This window comes from Leptinotarsa decemlineata, unplaced genomic scaffold (genome assembly GCF_025532065.1).
Source record: "Leptinotarsa decemlineata unplaced genomic scaffold, Ldec_3_MD MMD2_tig00000218_RagTag_RagTag, whole genome shotgun sequence".
Taxonomy (NCBI): domain Eukaryota; kingdom Metazoa; phylum Arthropoda; class Insecta; order Coleoptera; family Chrysomelidae; genus Leptinotarsa; species Leptinotarsa decemlineata.
The window spans coordinates 2,994,746-3,010,324 of NW_027412545.1; the positions used below are offsets into that span (position 1 = coordinate 2,994,746).

The 15,579-nt window shown below is 33.9% G+C and overlaps 1 protein-coding gene and 1 long non-coding RNA gene across 5 annotated transcripts in view; one reads left to right on the top strand and one right to left on the bottom strand.

The window, feature by feature from the left end:
* Positions 1-6,953, top strand: part of LOC141481570 (uncharacterized) — a 43,206-nt gene extending 36,253 nt beyond the window's left edge. The window contains exon 2 of the long non-coding RNA XR_012465042.1: positions 6,412-6,953. This is a non-coding gene — a long non-coding RNA (uncharacterized lncRNA). The remainder of the gene's footprint in view (positions 1-6,411) is intronic.
* LOC111510098 (uncharacterized) overlaps positions 2,325-15,579 on the bottom strand; it is a 49,537-nt gene continuing 36,282 nt past the window's right edge. For all 4 annotated transcript variants that reach the window (XM_074173268.1, XM_074173270.1, XM_074173269.1 and 1 more), the window contains 5 exons: positions 14,819-15,039; positions 14,402-14,523; positions 8,696-8,999; positions 4,263-4,379; positions 2,325-2,618 (listed from right to left, as the gene is read on the bottom strand). In XM_074173268.1, the coding sequence (XP_074029369.1) occupies positions 2,475-2,618; positions 4,263-4,379; positions 8,696-8,999; positions 14,402-14,523; positions 14,819-15,039 (908 nt within the window). In that variant the 3' untranslated portion in view covers positions 2,325-2,474. The remainder of the gene's footprint in view (positions 2,619-4,262; positions 4,380-8,695; positions 9,000-14,401; positions 14,524-14,818; positions 15,040-15,579) is intronic.

The window sequence follows — 15,579 nt, forward strand, 5'->3', positions numbered from 1 at the left end:
TCATGAAACTGTGATGGATACAGAACGAATAAATAATGAAAACTTTTCCAAAAATTCATTTGAAGTATTCATAATCAAAATAACAAATATTTTTACTTGCTTTAATAGTTATTGAAACTATTGGGGTATCCGCTCAGGGAGACAATTCCCGAACGATCCACAACTGTGGCGTCTCACCCAGTACCAAGAAAATAGAAAAGAAACATGATCCAGTAGTTTTCAGTTTATCAGTTGTTGTTGTCACATTTTTGATTTGAATTACGTATACGTCGATTGATGGCTTTCTGTTAAAATACGAAAGAAAGTTCCGAAATGCTCTACTAATAGTAATAACGAGTGTGATAACAACGCAGACTTTTTCCAGTGTAGTGATTCCAATAGCGATGGCAAACAATGCGAAAAAGAGATACCAGTGGATAAGATTCGGATGCATTTGAATATTGAAACACATATATTGAAATATAAAAATCTATATATCAAGTTTGGTTTCGAGGGAAACAAACTATTACAAGCAACATCAGATTTGACCGAAATTGCTTTCTCAACTGCACTCAAATGTTAAAAAACAAACCTTATGAACTCAAGACGCGATGTGATACAGGACTACCAAAACTTTTAAATGTCCATCTAATAAAATCATTGAAAAAAAATAATATAAGACTGTTACAAATAATGTAATGAGATTTCTACAACTGAAATCATAAAGAAGAAATTGAATATTTCCGGCCATAACGTGAGCTGCTGTGACAAAACTCGTCAGAATTGGATAAAGAAACTAGAATTTAGATTTAAAATAATAAACAAACGTCAAGCAGTTATGGTAAGCAGGAGAATAGAATAATGGCAAATTTTCTATTTGGACGAAACTTGGTATGACACTCACGACACAGTTATAAAAGGATTGACTGGTAGTTCGTTAATGTCTACGCCTAACATGCCGGCAAACAAAGGATCGCGACTAATCATTGTGCATTGCGGAAGAAGTAAAGATGGGTTCCGAATTCTTTGAAATTATGGAATGGTTTGAAAATACATTGATCCCAAATTTCAATGCGAATAGTGTAATAGTTCTTGACAACGCTTCCTATCATTCGCGACAACTCATCAAAGTACCGAATAAAAATTCGCGGAAAGATGAAATACAAAGTTTTTATTGGATAGCAACTTCTATTATGAAGATCACTATACCAAAAACAAACTACTTGAAGTTTTACAGACAAAAACATTTGAAAAAATGTATGCCCTTGTATGTATTGCTGAAAAGTCTGGACATACCATACTGAGACTTCACCCTATTTTTATGTTTTCAATCTCATCGAGTTGATTTGGGGAAAATTGAAACAAAGCATCAGGCGTAAAAATAATTTTCCAAAATTTGGTAAGAAGATAATAGAGCTAATTAAAGAAGAAGTATCTGATATTACCGAAGAAGACTGACAGAAAAGGAATAAAAAGTAATTTTAGTTAAAAAAGACCATATGGAGATTGGACACTTCCATATTAATGGTAGAAATGAATGAATTATTGATTTAAATGACAACAGTGATAGTGAAACAGATAATGTGGAAAATAAATTATCAGAAGCTTTCGAAGAAAGTTAGTGAAGTGTTTTTGAAGTGAAACAGATAATGTGGAAAATAAATTATCAGAAGCTTTCGAAGAAAGTTAGTGAAGTGGTTTTGAAGCGATCGATTGTATATATATATATATATATATATATATATATATATATATATATATATATATATGTGAGTAAGTAGTATTCAGAAGTAATTTCAATTATCATCCTGTTATTTGAGTCCCTACTTTCCCACTCACCTATATAAACGAAATATCCAATTATTTATATATATATATATATATATATATATATATATATATATATATATATATATATATATATATATATATATATATATATATATATATATATATATATATATATATTCTTATTCATTATATATAATAAATATATTGATATATTATTCCGATATATTATTCTTATTTAATCTGAAATGATTATTGAATAATGAGATCAGTTAGCTCCCTAACTATACTATTAAAGGGGAGCTGTTGGTTGCACTATATCGTTTACTTGAACTTTCAGCTCTTGTATCTAAAGCACGTCCTTCCAGTAAATACGGGATCATTTTTCATGAATTATTTTGTTTTGAAGTAGTTCTGGGCGATTGTAGCATCCTTTGTTCAGTGTTTTTCGCTTTATGAGCTGAGCCGACAAGGTATTTTTTCAGTTTGAGAATTAAAATAATGATATTAATTTAATTGATATTGTTATGTTATCGGTGAAAACTTACAACACTGCGTATTTCTTTAGAATGTATATATTAAAAAGTACAAAATATAAACTCATGGCCTTACACTTAGAATTATATCTAAGAGAGAGTTCATTTAATCATACCGATTAATTATATCACATTTTCTAAGGAATATTTGATAAGACACTGTTTCAGTTATCAATCCCAGTTCACTTTGTTTCCAATGCCTCCATGAACGTGTTTGAGTAAAATTTGTTTTGTTCCACATTTTCCATGGACGTCATCAGCATCTACAGGCCAGACATTCACTCCGAAAAAGCCCTTCTTTCTCACGTAATCGCCCTGAAATCGTACAGAAAGTTGACAAGTGGTAAACAAAACAAATATGGGACTACAGTTTGCTCGTTGGCAGAAATATCGTCATAATTTAAAATAGTACGAATGTCGTCATTACAATTTGAGAATAACCGTTGGCAGTATCAATTTCTGCGTCATTCAAATACAGTTTTTACAATTTCAGTTTCTGCAATTTTGTTTAGTTATATTGGAATTTATTTTATTATGTAAGAGGGTCTCATTGGCAGTGTGTGAAAAATGTTGAAGTTATAATTATGTGATCAGTGTATGATACGAGGTTTGTTCAAAAAATTCCGGAGTATTCGAGCACTTAATTTCATTTTTTTAAACAAAATTTGATGCAAATTCGTTGATTGATTTTTGTTGATAGCAGAAAATCGCCGCACGCAAAATAATTCTAACTTTTATGACTACAAACTAAACATGCTAAACAGCTGAAACTGTGAACGTATATTCAAGGTGAGTGTACCAACATAAAAAAAATAAAAAAATCGCTGATGGAATGTACGTAGTCCGCTAATTATGAACATTCACTCTATTTTTCGAACAGTCCTCGTATATAAACAAATATAAATGAATGTAAACACAATATCCTTTGGTTAAATGATCCGTATGGAAGCAAAGGCCAAGAAAACTTAGCGAGAGAAAGAGTGAGAAACATAACATCAATAATTCTAAAATAGAGTTGGAATGTACTTAATAAATTATTGAAATCATAATTGAAGACATTGAAAATATAAAATAAAATCCTCAAATATCATACCTGGTCACAAATAAGGTGTATTCCTCAATGGTGCTAATTTTAATTTTTTTATTTTACAAAAGCTTCTACTACGAATTGTACTTTCGAACATACCTATAAACATAATTATAGTGTCTTCTGGTTCATTACTAGCTATTGAATATCAGTAAAATAATAACTTAATGGACAATGTCATCAAAAATTAATTCTATCAGGTAAAGTATCGTAATAATAGTAGTTATTCTGGTTTATTCGACATCGGTAGTATACACTTTGGGTGTATGCTAGCTAGTTTCATATAAAAATGCAAAGTTGGATCTATAAACTACCATACACGTTTTGAGTCTGTTTTTGGGCTATAGATTCCATAGAATCCTCGTCAATTTACTGTATGATAGTGGAATAATTGAAAGATTGAAAATATCCTTTTGGGAGAAGAAACAAATGTGTATTCAAAGAAAAATAACCCTTCTAATGGAAACTCAACTCAGGAACGTAATCTTTCATTCAAATCTCCCCATCTCAAATTAATTTTATTTGAAAAAATCCGATTTCCTTGATATACTTAATTTTCTTGTAGGTGAATATTCGAGTATGTGAACTAATGTATCTGTCATGAGGAGTGAAATTGAGATCCAAACCTTACAAAATATGTCTTATTCAAACCCCCTTTTGAAATTTCTTATCGTATATGTCCGCCACGTCTCTGATATATTTTCACATGTTTATGTATGTACATGTTCACATCCCAGAATTTTCAGAGGATGGAGAATAATCAGAAATCATGAGGGTCAAAATCAAAAGGTTCACCCCATCGTCTAGGGCTGATTCCTGTGAGCTCAAGACCATTCAGTGATAGAAAAAAGTGACGTTGTAATTGAATTTACCTTAATCCAAACAGAATCCTTACTATTGAATCCAAACCATTTATCTTCGTGATATTTATAAGGTGTTTTCTGGTCATCATCCCACACACCTGTATAGTTTCCATACGTTGAGCAGATCTGGAACATTAGATTTAACTTCGATACCATGATAATGAAAAAATTACCTTCATTTATAATTATATTTTTTGACTCAGCTATGTAAAATTTTTTTGAGAAAAAATATGAAAAAGAATTGAATGAGATTCGTTAAATCAAAATTAGTTTCCAATTAATAAATTTTTCGAAGTAACATATATTGTGCATTCCATTATACAAGCCACCCTGAATAACTTTCGGTACAATAATTTTCAGGAAAAATAAAAAAAACACATTAACAATAGTATACAGGGGGATACATTTTGACATATTCACATTTGATGACAGATTTTAAACATATGTTAGATACTTTATCGGACCTCCACCAATTTTTTAAATGGATCACCCTATATTGTTTCGCATTATTAGATGCTCCAAGATGAGCATATTTCAACAAAGTATGAAACATATAGTCTGAAGCTCATGGTTCGAGAACTACAAATTATTTGAGTTGAAAACGAGCCACTCTAAATAACTTTTGAAACAATGATTTGCAGGAAAAATAAAAAAACAGGTTAACAATAATACAGGAGGCCACATTTTGAAATATTCGTTCTAGAGACAAATATGGAAGCAATAAATCAGGAAAAGAAAGTTTTTATTTATTCTTGAATCAAAATCTGATGACTGGACAATGGGAAGAAAAAAATGTTCTTTAGTAAATGTTCAGAAACGTTTCCACCAATTTTCATACAATGGTACAAACGAGCTCCCATTGAATCCCTCACGTGGTTGAGAATCTCGGGAGTTATTTCTCTGCAATGCCTCATGATATCCTTTCTCAAATCTTCTTATACTGATGATTCTATCTCATAAACTTTACAGTTAAAATGACCCCATAGAAAGAAATCTACAGGAGTGAGATCCAGAGACCTTGCTGGCCATTCTGTAGGACCTCTTCTGCCAATCCAGCGACCAGGAAAATGATCATCCAAAATTTGTCGCACTGGAGCTGTATAATGAGGAGGTGCATCATCCTGCCCTATTGATGCACGGTATTATTAGATTCTCCAACCTACCCAAATATTTATCACTAGCCAAATTATCATCGATAAAAAAAATCCTGCCCAAACGTTCAGTTGTTGAGGTCGTTGGGTATGAACTTGACGGTATTAATGAGGATTCTTATCACTCCAATATTGACAATTTTGCCGATTCACCTCTCTAATTAAACTAAACGTTCATTCATCCGAGAAACAAATTTTATACAAGAAATTCTGATGCAAGTTGATCCGTTTAGTGAGACTTTCACAAAACTCGATACGTCTATCGAAATCGTCTTTGTTCAATTAATGAACTGTCTAATCTTATATGGATGAAATTTGTACTTATGAAGGATTCTGAAAACATTTGTACAACTGATTCCTGATTCTCGAGATAACTTAGTAAGAGATTACGAATCATCCATTAGTCCAACGTGCCCTAAAACTGCAGTACAAACAGCTTCATTGTTGACAACTCCTGAACGGTTATGCTTTTAATTGTTAACAGATCCAGTTTTCATAAATTTGTTCAATAATTCCAAAATGTATTTCTGTCGTACTTTTCTTCCTGGATGATTATCATTGAACATACGGGCAGCAGCTTCAGCACTATTTTCATTCTGGTAGTACAAACTCACTATCTATCCGTTCCCGGAACGTATAAACCATTGCTTTTCAAGAATTCACAGAAACAGAAACACCAATTTCAACTTCACCTGGTAGGTAATCGTTATTGTAGAATGAGACAAATTCAAAATGAAGAAAATGTCTATTCTAACTTAACTAGGCAAAATAATACTTTTTTGAAGTATATTTCAAAAAAATATATGCAAAGATTTTCATTTGTACATTCCAAAATGTTTTCGATCCCCGAAAGTTATTTTTTAAATTTTATATTTTACTGAATTGTCGAATTCAAGGCAGTCGTATGAATTAATAAAAATTTTTTCAAATATGTTGCTTTGATTTATTCCTAAAAACAGGCAAAGGATAAGAAACGAACAAAATAATTTTTCATTTTATTTTTTCAGATTGTGACAAATTGGATACCTAATATGATAAGAAACCAGTCAAACAAACTAGACTTTGCAAGTCAGAGAGACCAGTGGAATATCACCAACCAATTAATAAATCGCGATGAAAATGAGTGATGCATCATAATCTACAGGGAAGTATTACTACACCAGCAGCTTTGAACCGTAAATTATGCAACTTTTCCCAGTTCACTAATTCATTTTCTAAATGATTGAAAATAATCTTCTAATCCATGTATTCCAGACATCCTGACTTTCTATCAAGACATTTCTCAATGAAGTGGAAATTGTTTGAATCACTATCGTGAATTCCCCTTTGTTAAAAACGTTTCATCTGTAAATGGAAAGAACTGTTTGGGCTTAGCCTCAATCATCAAACCTGAATTTAGTGAATGGAAATACTTATTTCGATAATATCGTGACATAAAATTAAGCCATATTGTATAGAAATAAAATTAGTTGTTCAATTGTTACTTTTTCTCATTGTGACAAAAATGCATTCTTTCAGAGGCTTGTGAATAAATATTGATGATATTCAATTCTGCATTATCGATTTCATAATAGATTTGGTCATTACAGAACAGCTTCCAATTCTTTCTACTTTTTATAACTTCAATTAGTTTTCATACAGTAGAATTCGGAAACTAACTAGGAGGCAGAACCGCCAAGAAAAAAACTTTCCGCGAATTGTTCGAAATAAAGAGAGTCAGGGCGAAAATTAGATACTCAATGAGGTAGCACTAATGGGATGAATTATAATGGATAGTTTGCTTGGAACAAGAACATTGTGTGAATAGTGCAATAAATTTTGAAAAAAAATTCATTGCACTATAAAGGGTTTTACGAAAACTGTGACAGTAGCTTTCTCAAGCGTGAAATAATAAGTTACTTCTAAATTACAACTATTTTATACTCTAACATATTACCTACTTGTACGCCTATTTTCTAATGGGAATTCATGCCTGAATGGGACTAAGTGGGTTTCCCCACTTAGTCCCATTCTGGCAGAATTTTTCATGGACGATTTGGAGAGAAAAATACACAGTAACCCACTGGTAAGAAGTTTCGTGTATTGGTATAGATATGTAGATGATATCCTGGTATGTTTCATAGGCATGAACAGACAATTTCATCAGTAGCAGCATTTAACAGTATGAACCACAGACTGATGAAGGAACTGAACATAATAAACCAAATAGTCGTGAACAATGATTGCCATAGCAGTTAAATACATTCTCTATTATCAAAAAAGTTTTACAGCCAAGCTTTGAAGAAAGTTTATCCAATTCGAAGAGATGAGGATAAGAGTTATAAAACCTTAACCTACTCAGGCCAACCCATTACGAATGTTTCAAATTTTTTGCACAACAAAGGTGTATATATTGCTTTCGGAACCAACAACAACTTGGGCATGTACATTAAGAATAACAAAGATAAACGTTCAGTTTCAGAAAAATCATGTAGGTCATGTCCGATGTTTTATATAGGTTAAACTGGAAGAACGTTCAAAGCCCGCGTAAAGGAACACTTATTTAATCACGGGAGGACATGAGTTGAACCATGAATTCAAGCCATTCCATTTTCAGAAGAAAAGTTTGAAATTTAACTTATTGTATGAAAATGAACAAATTCAAAAACTCTCAATATATTGATGAACGATCAAACTGAACTGAACAGTTCGCCATAATTCCAGTTAAGAAAAGTTAAATATTGTTCGGTTCTTTCTTTTCTTTCGGAAATTTTACTTATTCATATAGTTAATGAATTCATATCTGACTTATCCAGGTAGATTCATTTATTAGAAAGTAGACATACAAGAAGGTGATATGTTAGAGTATAAAATAGTTGTGATTTAGAGGTAACTTATTATTTTACGCTTCAGAAAGCTATTGTATAGCGAAACACGTGTCGCGGTTTCTGTAAAACCCTTCATAGTGAATATCATACAATGAACTGTATTAATTAGGTTTAATATGGATTTTCATCAAGTATCGGCCAGTTCTATTCACAAAACGTTTTTGATTTGTAAATTTCCTGAACCCAATTGAACCGATTCATTCCTAATTTCTTTTATTCAGATTTCATTGTTCAGTTTGATATTTGTAACTCATTCAAAGTTTTTCAATTAGATTAACGATCGGACACAAATACATCTCCTGCCGTAGAATGATCAATGAAATGTATATCTGAATCATGATTCTCGGTATGTTATTGCATGGGTTGATGATTTGCTGAAAGACAATTCCTACTCTTCGACATCAACTACTTTTTCCCGCCTCACCTCTGCGTAGTCCAGGAACCCTGTGTCACCACCTGGCCCTGGTCCAGTAATGGGGGAATGAATCTCGTGTTTATCAGCATCTTTTAGCTGAAATGATCGTCCATGAAACGCTACACTCAGTACAAGTTTCTCCCTGCTGATACCAGCATTGAGCCAGTTGTTAGCTGCCGCCTCCATGTTGAGATGTCTCTTCTCCCATTTGGTTTCTTTCGGAGAATGATACAGAGGGTTGTGTATTCCGGTGTAGTTACTAGAAGAAGCTTCGTAGAAATCATAGGACTTGATCGTGATCCAGTCTAGAAGTCTGTAAAATTGAATGATATAATTCGTGTTGTTTGAGAACAAGTTAAATTTTGAGTGAAGGGTGTATACTTCCAAAACAATTACTTTTTTCTATCACCAGAAATGCATCAACTTGACGCCAACTAAGTTATTGTTACACAAAGACAAACGAATGATTGAGCGAGAATTTAACGACTTTTATTAAATTCCCAGGTTGTGATAAAGCCAAAATTGAGTTTGAAAATCGAACAACACTTTTCGGTCAGTACAAAACACATGCATGATTAGATGAATATTGTTCGTCATCATTCTTGAAACCGAGGTTTCATATCAATTCATGGATAATACCGGAATGTAGGTCCTGGCTCCCTTATATAGGTTGGGTTAAGTTAGGTCCAGCAACTGTTTCAATTAAATTTCTAATATAATATTAATTTAGTATTAGTACTAGTAATTAAAGCTTGGGTTAGGAGTTACGTTAGGTTGGGTTCTTATTTATATGCACCGGGACCTAAACTAGGCAATCCCCAAAGGTTACGCGCGGTTTCGACGATACGCAGTAGAAATATATCGTAAGTTCTTTGGGCTTGAACTACTGTTCCACATAGCAGTCGACTAAATGAGTAGAATGCGATAACTATATTGCTACTGTCTTTTTCAAACCAAACGTTTTCCAAATGGAATCAAAAGAAAAAAAGAGTGACACAAAAGTCCTAGCACTGTTCCATCACCCTAAAATGTGTAAAGGCAGTTGAAATGAAATAACCAGACTATCCTACGGTAAAATTTGATTCGAGTTCCAACATGACGTGAATGATTTGGATGACAAGAATTTTTCAACAGGGACATAGTAATCTCCTGATGATACTAACTTGGTCAGCGGAAAGCACGTCGAGGGGCGATTTGTTGCTTTAGTGTGGGAGCTTAAATTCGACTTCTATCATAAAGCAAAGTAACTGAAGGTCAAGGTGGAGTTTCAAATGAAAACCCATATTTTTCCTCTCGAGAGCCAAAAGTGTTGGATAATTACGATTGAATTTGATTTCTGGAAGTTTAACATTCAAAATGATAAAGTAATGAAAGGACTCAAGATGAGAGCGAAAATACACCACTGGGTAGTTACGATTTGTCCCGATGGTGGACCTTGATATAATTGTGATGTTGCTAATTATTCGCAACTACAGACACTTTTTGAATTCCGCTATTTCTTTTTCCGAGATAAAAAAATAGGTTTCATTTCAGCGAGTTTTTTGCTGCACATAATTGGCAAATTCACAGTTGAAAAAAAAATAAAAATATGAGGTTTCGTTCAAAAACTTACCTTTTTGAACTTCAAATAACTGCAAGGTTATGAACAGAAACAGATGTAGAGTATTCAAAATAAAAACGTAAATGAACAAAACATTTAACCTACAAATTTCCTTCGGACGTGATGGTTGAGGTTGACTGCAAAGTACCCATCACAAAGCCATATTTTATTCTATTGCTGCACATTTTCAACTAGTTTAGCCCTACTGGGACTTTTGGGTCACTCTTTATGATATACGTCTAATACTTAATATTTTTCTTGGATTGGAAAAAAAAAAATGTAAAAAAACTTGTGTTCAAATTCAGCCTATTCCATTGTAAAAACATCTGAGCCAAGTCCCCTTGTCCCTCAATAGATTCATCTTTCAGGAAAGATGAATCTATTGAGAATTCAAAATTAGATGTCAGCGCCGTTGTGGCGAAAGCGCAAAACACAGATTGTCTACATCTAGATTACATTTATTTATATTTGCAAACCAGTGTGTTTGGAGCGTCTGTTTCGAATTATTTTAACCATTTTTAATGAATTTTTTCTTGGTAAATATTTTAGGATTTCAGAGAAGTGAATTGTGTTTATGTAGATTGTGCAAATATTTTTCGGTTTGAATCTGTATTTGTAGAGTAGGGTGGGTGAGTGTAAGCCCACAGCACTTAGGCCATATGTGACCCATTGTACATCCTTCCGAGGAGTTGTCCTCCTAGGTTATCGTCCATCCTGTCCTTTTCAGGAAGGTGGACAGGTCACTGGGAGACATCTCCTTCATATCGGCAGGTGTTTCCTCATATATATGACAGTGGCCAGTCAGAAATCCTATTATTAAGCGTAGATTTTTCCTGGTCATCAATATGGTTTCCCAATATTCCTGCAAAAACGTTATTTTTTTCTGGATATTGGGTATGTGTTTCTCGGAAAACTTGAGGGTTGGTGTCACTCTAACAACGGCAATTTTGTCTGTGAATATTGCCGTTTAAAAAAAGTACATTCGTCATTAAAACAAATATTTTGGAGATAGGTAGGGTAGAATGCTTTACAATGGTTTCCGTCATGATTTCGCAGAATTCTTTCTTCGATTGGGGTCATCTTCAGTTAATTGGTGTACCATTTTAATTGTGTATGGATGGTACCTATTCCTTTTCAAAAGTCTCCACACAGTAGAAGGAGACACCTCACAAACAATCGCGATGGAATAAGTACACTGTTCAGGATTTACTAGCATCTCACCAATTATTTGTACTTGCTGTTCTTCCTGAAAGGACGGATGACCTAGGGGCTTTTAATTATGTACACTACCGGTACTTGTGAATTTGGATAAAAGTTATCTCAAATATTTTTTACAGATAGGACGATTCGGAAAACGTTCATTGAAAATCCTTTCAGTCTCGTGAAAGTTACGCGTCGCACCGTAAATAAAAATCGCTTCAGTTTTTTCTTCCAATGGACAACAATTGACCATTTTAGAGATTGTTGACGTGGTACCTTTCTACTAGTAAAACCGAAAACTATATGAGAATATTCTAACTGAACAAGGATGTTCATTGACGTACTGACATTTTTTGACGTTTTTATAAACAAAAAATAGGGGTCGAGGAGTCAGGCACTAGGTCACTGATTCCAGGGGAATAGCCGAGGAGGTCAGACCAGCCTCTCAAGGACGCTCATCCCAAGACCGTTGTGCGCTATGAAGAATAGCACCTGCAGGAGGTGCCCCGCATAGCAGTGTACTCTCAATGCTCTGGCAGAGAGAGGGGCTGTGAACCGAACACAACGGATCTAAACAAGGCAAGTTGACAAAATCCCCCAAGTCAAGGTGTGAGTTACCGTGCTGAGGACTGAATGGCAGCAGGATAAGCTGTCGAAAAACGGTACCTCAGAGACACCAGGTCGCATCTTAGAGTATCAAGACCTTACCGCGGCATGCGGGGCTCTGTCGCGGCGGACTAAGTTTCCCTAGCTACTCGTGGAATTCATATGGTTTCAAAAAAAAAAGTAAAAAGTACTTAGAGGGCTGAAGCCACCAGTACTGCACGGGGTAGAAATTCCAATTGCACAAGAGGCAAAATACTTGGGAGTCATTTTTGACCACAAGTTGACAAGGAATCAACATCTAACAACTCTAGCATACATGAGGGCACACACAATAGACCTGCAAATGTCGCAGTGTAGTGGCTGTCCAGCACAAAAGCCTCATATTAATCTAATCTAATCTAATCTAATCTAATCTAATCTAATCGAAACAAAAAATAACTTAACAAACATTATCGGGTTGTTGGAATTGCCATATGGCAGATAAAAAGAAATATTTCTATAAATATCGATATTAATGTGTTTGTCTTCAGGAAATTATTAAATGTCCCGCCATGTTGTAGTAGGTGAAGATTTTGACTTCATTTTCTAGGGCTGTGAAGTATTCGTCAGGAGCTTCAAAATGATGTGTCACAAGACCCCCCCTTTCGATTTAATTTTTTTCCAGATGGCGCCCAGTCGCCATTTTGGAAGATTCATCTGTCAATTTCACTTCAAAATAAAGAATTCATGCATTAATTTCATTATCTCAAATTTTCATTTTTTTAGTTGACCCGTTCAAAAAATAAAAAAGGGGGGTTATGCAGAACGAAAGTTGTATATGTTTCTGTAATGAAAAAGGAAACCGTTCAACTCTAGGAAATATGTACACTTTTTCAAATGTTGTAGTTCTGAGACCCCTTCTTTCGGAGGGCTCTTGTGGGAATTTAACTAAAAATTCATGAATTCGTTCAACTTGGCCGCTTTATTTGATCATTGCTTCAGGATAAATAACACTGACTGCTCCATCTAGGTTTTTTTAATGGAACTACGAAATACTCATTTGAAGATTTCTATTAGCATCGACTCACATGAATTGTCAACAGATGTCACTGTATATATTTTGGTTTAATTTACTAATTGTGCTAAAGATGGTGTTTTATATTATATATTCCGAGAGTGCCGTAGGAAGAGAGTTTTTGACAAAATATTTAACATGGAGAAGGGGTTTAGTTAGGGAAGCTATAGATTATGCTGTAGACGACCCCTCCCGATATACAAGGCCCCGACACTTTATCAAAAGAGGCCCTCATGTCCCCCGTTAACTGATGAACAATTTTTTCATCCATCCCACCCCAGCCAGGTAGGGGTACCCCGTGAAGGGCGGTACTGATGTTTTGAGAACATTCATGTCGCCATCTTACCATTTGTCCCTCTGACAAAAACTCATCTACAAGGGAAGGGAGCTAGGCTCCAACATGATGAACACGAAGATGGCATGAACAGAAGGGGTATCTTGGTTTCGAACCCCGATTAATAAAAAATTTATTGATTTTGGATTGATGTAATTTTCAGTAGCAAGTTAAGAACACGGTGGAATCCATTTATTTTGTACCGTAAATATAAGGTTTGAGTTCAAAAACAGGGATGTCCCATTTGATGAGTTGAAACACTCATCAAATTAACAAAACAAAAATTGTTTCACGATAGCATGTTAATACATGAAGATTTACACTCGCATGACATATGACACCAAGGAAGAAGACAGTGTTTTCATTGATATAGGTAATAAGAAATTGTGCGTTTTCTTGAATTGGATAGACCTGAGAAATACATGGGAAGTACGTCTGTTACCATTATGCCGAATAGTTGCATTAGAAAAGACCAAAGACAGTATTAGCAAAGTAGAAGAATGTTTCAAAAATTATTGGGAGTTTCATTATTGGAAGTATAACCTTATTGACTTTTGAGAATGCAGTATCAATTTGAATTGAATTTCCTCTGATGTGAAGCACAGAAAAATTTATGTCAAACAATGCTAACTGTACTTTTCACATTCATTTCAAATATTAGGACTGTTGAATATTTGAATAAAGCTGTCGAAACATTTGTTAGTAATATTTTCTTCGATGTTGTAACGTAAATTTTATCACCAATTATTGGAAAGTTGAAATTCAGACCTTGTTGTTGTGTCCTAGTTGATGTACGTACTTGAAATAAGCAAAAAAGGGTACCAACAAAATATAATTGCAAATTAACAAAGTCTGAATCTTTAAAGATCTAAGAAATATAAAAAATGATAAGTAAGTATATGAAATATTTAAATATCTTACTTGTTCATTTTTGGCGGATCATATCCAGTTCCTGCTGGATCAGATCGTACAGATGCACTTAATAGCCATCCGGTCTTATCAAATTCATATCTCACTGTTTCCAGGAAAGACATATATTTTTCCTGAAATAAAAAGTAAAGAATTCATTCCTTATACAATGATTTGGCAAGTAATATGTAATATTGGTGTTATTGACCATTCTTTAACAATTATTGGTAGCAACTTTTACTAAATCAGCCTGTTTATAGGAGATCTTTAATGACTTTATTCATTTATCGCATAACAGTTTTTATGGCGAACTGATTACAGAAGAACATGTGGTTGTGGTTAATAAAAATCCAACTAATCAAAACCTTGTGTATGAATGTAGTGTACAAAATAGTAAATGTTGACAAAGCACATCCACTTCAATCATACCTTATCTTCTTCTTTCGGAAACTGCCAATCGATATTCAAACCGTCGAAATGATATGTCTTTATGAAATAACCCGAACTTCCAAGAAATGCTCCTGTTTTGCCTGCATGACCAGCTATACGTGAAAATAGAGTGGAATTGCTTGCTGCTGTGCCACCAACACTCAATAATACCTTCAGATTAGGATTCTTTCTTTTCAGGTCCGTAGATCTGAGGTATAAACCTGTAAAAGAAATGATAGAAGCTGATTCACACGAAGTTTTTTTTCACCCAATTAATTGCAAATCTCATGAATTATTCTGTTTGTTAATTTTTCGTTTGGTTCTGAAAATGTAATTTATTCATTTCGTTTTCGCTACAGAGTGCTGTATAACTAAGGATTGTATTGTATTGAAGCCTGAGTCATCTTCGTTATTGGTGATTTGTTCAATGAGTGTTATTCACTTACATCTTTTTGTTTCCAAACAGATTTTGAAATTTTCTCAGTTACATATTTATACATGTAACATCTATTTGGGTTCTCAATAACAATTTTCGAATCATTACGATAAGTGGCGGTACATGCATAAACCGCACTGTAACAATATTTATTACCTTATGCGTCTTATAGGGAATATGCATCATAAAACGTTTGATTTTTATACACAATACTGACGTATTGTGACGCCTGAAGATGCCGTTATTCAGCGAAACACATGTCGCGGTTTTGTAAACTGTCAAGTGGAAATCTCATATTGAAGTGTTTTCTGAATACGTTATGTAC